Here is a 4,259-nt window from a genome sequence, read left to right on the forward strand (position 1 = left end):
TATAATGCCGTACAATGATAATTCGCCAAAATCAGACTCAGCCTATAAACCTACTTAGCTATTCTGTCTTTTTTTTTGTAATTTCATGTACTGTATCTTAAACCTCTTTTCCTAAACATGGTTTCACATTTTCAAACTGTTGAATGCAGTCTTAACCCCACCCCACTACAAAATTAAACTGAAAAATTCTCACAATATATGTGATAGCAGACAAATAAATGTAAAATTAAAATTAAGACAAAAAATCAGAGTGCACTAAAAGCACACACATACACACACTACTACTACTACTACTACTTCTACAACATTTAAAGTTCCTACTTTTTTTTATTTTTGTTGACATTTACGATTCACAATGCCATAGACAACTTTGGACACCAAAAATTAGAAAAAGTTAATATCAAAATAGATGCTTTATTATGGGGCTTTATAATTTCAACATGTCTTTGCCACAGGGAAAATCCACGTAATACTAAAAAAAAAAATTACTGACAAATCGAAGAAATAGACAAGATCAGAGGATAAACATAAAGTTGTTTCACATCGAGAACGAGGACACTGAAGAGTAGGGTCACTAGATACAAAAGCAGTGTGGAGTGGATGGCTGTCACTTCTTCTTCTGGAGCTCTCTGGCTAGGGCATCCAACTGTGAAGAGTCATACAGTATAACATGAGTCAGACACGCTATACTCAATACGTTTATTATGACATTATGTCCAGAGTATAGATATGTGGGCATTAGGTGAACAGAGTGGCATCTGTTGCTCACTTACAAGGATATTTCTCAGAACGCTCCTCCTCTGGGGTCTCAAGTAGCTGCATTCTCCTGCCTCACACAGCTTAATCTCCTCTGAAATCTGAGAACCAGAGAGAGAGATCCAGAATATCAGAAAAGTGAGGAAAGAGGTGACGAATATCATCATTCTCAACAGGAAATGCTCAGCGAACGGGAAAACCATTCACGCTGGCACACACACAGACGCAGATCTCGACCTCTGAGGTGCTGAAAGAGTCCAGTTCCCTCTTGCCTCCAGGGTACCAACCGTGGGACCAGTGCTGGCCGCTGGACAGCTGAGCCCCCACACATAGAAGCAGCCCAAGCAGCAAAACCAGCCGAGATACACACATGATATTCCCACCTAAAGGCAAAGACGGACACTCCATTAGCTCTGACTAGAAGAGCTATTATTGTTGATCATTTGCTGTCTGGTTTACAAAATCCAAACAAATTGCAAAGTGTCTAAAAGTTCATATAAATTGCTCTAAATGATATTTTCCATCAGTTGTTTGGCAGAATGTTGGGACTGAATTTGTCAAGGCATCCTCGATTTAGCTCAACTATTGCTACTATTACTGTACATACAGTACAGGTGATTGTCACCAGAAAACTGCTATAATTTGCAATAATATCAAGACACTCAGGCTAAGACACAGTAATGCTATGAGTTTTATTATTTGGATTGAATTTTGCATTTGCATTGCTGAAGTATTTGTCCTTTTTTTCTAATCAGCTGTATTAAAAATGGAAAATGCTTGCTTGCCATCAATCAGTCAAACACATTATAGCACCTGGAACAACATTGTTACATAGGGCATCATTTTAATATTTTCATCATTGACATTGCCTTTTAAATACATTGTTTTCCCCTGTGACTGACTGTGACAGGCCAAATGTCAGGCAAAATACGCTGAACAATACTAAGATATCTTGCATCAGTTTAGCTTGAGAGACAACAGGTTTCTGGTAATAATAACCACGATCAATTAAAGGTGGTTTTCCAACAACAACACTGTAACTATGCTCTGATATTAACAATGTATGTTTTAGGTAGAGTACAGTAAAGAGTAAGTTAGCGTACTTACCTTGGTCTCAACTCTCACCACTTAATCACTACAGGTGTCCCAGCGTCCTGCCAGAGGCTCACTCTGCTTGTCCTTCAGTTGCTAAAGGTATCTCACAGTATCACAAGTATGTTACTGTGGAGATTCTCTTCAACCTCATCCTCCTTCTCAATATATGTACCAGTCTAAAGGACCCCCTCCTGACGCACATTTACATGATCAATTCCCTAATTGCGCCGCCCATTACTGACCCCTTTGGCCCCTCTGTTCCCAGTGGTCAAATGAACAGTAACTGGGGACGAGAGGTCCAGAGGACATGGCCAGTTCCAATTATCACCTGCAAACAGCACTGACACCCCTGGGATGCTCATCTGCTCACTTGCATCATCTGTACCCACTTCCAAATACTGCCACTCCTGCTGAATAACAGATTTAAGTCCCTCAGATAACAGATTTATATATACACAACCCTGACTTCTGCACTCTGGGCCCTGTCGACTATTATCTTTGACTAATAGAATGTAATCGTGTTTCTCAGATCAAACAGCAGGTCATCGTCGGAAGGTAAAACTCAACAGTACCCATTTCCTGTCCTCTTGCACCTGCTTTGACCGCAGTGACCCATCACACATCCTCCCTCTAACCCGGATGACCCCTCAGTCAGGGGAAACACAGGTGACACAGGGAACAAACACTGTGGATTCCTGGCCAGGCCACTCATGACACCCTGCTCAATTAGAGGAAGAAAGGCATTTCCTTTTCCGAGTTTTTGATGCAGAACCAGTTCTGACAGAGGAAGCGACTGACAGCGTGACGTGCTGCTGTCGACTCAGATCGTCCGCCTGCTTGAGGGCTGTGACACAGGACTGATTGGCGCAAGCGAGATGCGTCACTGATGACTCACGATCACCACTCCCAGACTCACCTGTCAATGTGAAGCAAGAGCAATTACCCTCAGAAGTCTGTCAGTGATCATTTACAAGTTTAACATATTGCTGATGGCCGGCTACATGGTTATTTCCTGCTCCACAGCACACGTGAAAGAGATACAACAACAGCAAAACCATGCGAATAGTGGAGCTCATGCTCATTTTAGCAGTCTGACTATCCTGTCACCTCTTTTTTCCTTTGGAGTTCTGACAGCTCCACTTTAACTTTTCACTGAGTGGTGCATTAATACATGAAAAAAACCAGTGGATCAAAGCTGTTCCTGGTCCTCAATCATTCCATCTTACAGACATATTTCAACGATTTATTGCTGCACTTTAACAAAGTTCAGGGACTCACAAGAGACAGATCAGTTAAGTCAAGCTCCCAAATCACTGGATCCAACATTTCCTTTCATGCAACTTGATGCCGTTTTTTCCTGATACCCTGCTGTAAGCCCACCAAACTGAATAATAACAGGTTTGTTGAATAGCGATTCTACATTAATATATACCTAATGTAAAATGTATTGCAGATACTGTCCACCGACACATTTCAACAGTAATCCTAATGATTCTCTGATTAATTATTTATTGGGGCAAAAAGCTCATTAATATTTGATCGGGGTGAAGGGTTAAACGCTGATTGAAAACCCTTCAAGAGCAACACTCAAGATGAGTTCCTGATCTATAAGGCACATGAACGATTGGCAATTATTTTGCACCCCTGAACCATTAGTCTTCATTGAGAAGTGAGCTGTAATGAGCATCAGGTTGTCCTGACTGGAAACAAGCAAAAACAATGGATGACTGCATTTGAGATGTGTGACACATGTGACGCAACATCCGTGTTTTACATTGAAACACAATAAATACAGACAAAAGATAAAATCTCAAGCACTTTATTAGGTTTGAACAGTATCTTGCTTAGAAAGGCCATTTGGCATTATATAATTATATATAATTTTATCATATATATATAATTATATATACATATATTCAAATGTTGAATAACAAAACACTAGAAACAAACATAGGCAAATTAAAAAATAGGATTTGCTTAAGACAATTTTACCAAATTAAAAATGGCCAAAACAAAACATCTGTAATACATTTCAAAATGGTCCCGATACAGTTCAATATACATCTTTTGAAAAGAAGGAAAAAGGAAGGGGGGGGGGGGGGGGACAAAAGAAGCAAGGCAGCAGACAGGAATGAAATATAAATAACCTTACATTATGTACAAAAGGGAGTGGGCAGTGACCACTTGGGGGAAAATGGTCCAAAGTACAAAGTGAAAGAGGAAAAGGGAAGCGATAAGTGGACAACAGTGACAGGAGTTGGAAAGGAGACACAAAGGACATATAAAGGGGGAGAGAAGAAGAGCAAAGTTGGACTCTAGTCTTCCTCCAGTCTAACGCTGTAGAAGTGTAGACGTATGATTCTCCGGGGCATTCAAAATGCTCCACTGGGGCAAAGCTCCAGGAATAA

At 40.5% G+C, this 4,259-nt stretch overlaps 1 protein-coding gene across 1 annotated transcript; it reads right to left on the reverse strand.

Moving 5' to 3' along the window:
• Window positions 1–607: 607 nt before the first annotated feature.
• gnrh2 (gonadotropin-releasing hormone 2) lies at window positions 608–1,128 on the reverse strand. The gene is made up of 3 exons (XM_041955427.1): window positions 994–1,128; window positions 774–857; window positions 608–646 (listed from the first exon to the last, which is right to left on the reverse strand). Exons 1-3 carry the CDS (start codon window positions 1,126–1,128, stop codon window positions 608–610), a joined length of 258 nt encoding a protein of 85 aa, XP_041811361.1.
• Between the last annotated feature and the right edge of the window lie 3,131 nt (window positions 1,129–4,259).

This window comes from Chelmon rostratus, chromosome 2 (genome assembly GCF_017976325.1).
Source record: "Chelmon rostratus isolate fCheRos1 chromosome 2, fCheRos1.pri, whole genome shotgun sequence".
Classification (NCBI taxonomy): domain Eukaryota; kingdom Metazoa; phylum Chordata; class Actinopteri; order Chaetodontiformes; family Chaetodontidae; genus Chelmon; species Chelmon rostratus.

Bases quoted from the DNA above. Each gene is read 5' to 3' on its own strand.
- gnrh2 (XM_041955427.1), bottom strand. From the start codon at position 1,128: ATGTGTGTATCTCGGCTGGTTTTGCTGCTTGGGCTGCTTCTATGTGTG. The intron at 858-993 runs GTCGAGATCTGC...TCTGGTTCTCAG, and splicing joins ACTCTTTCAGCACCTCAGAG to ATTTCAGAGGAGATTAAGCT. The intron at 647-773 runs GTAAGTGAGCAA...GACTCTTCACAG, and splicing joins GCGTTCTGAGAAATATCCTT to TTGGATGCCCTAGCCAGAGA.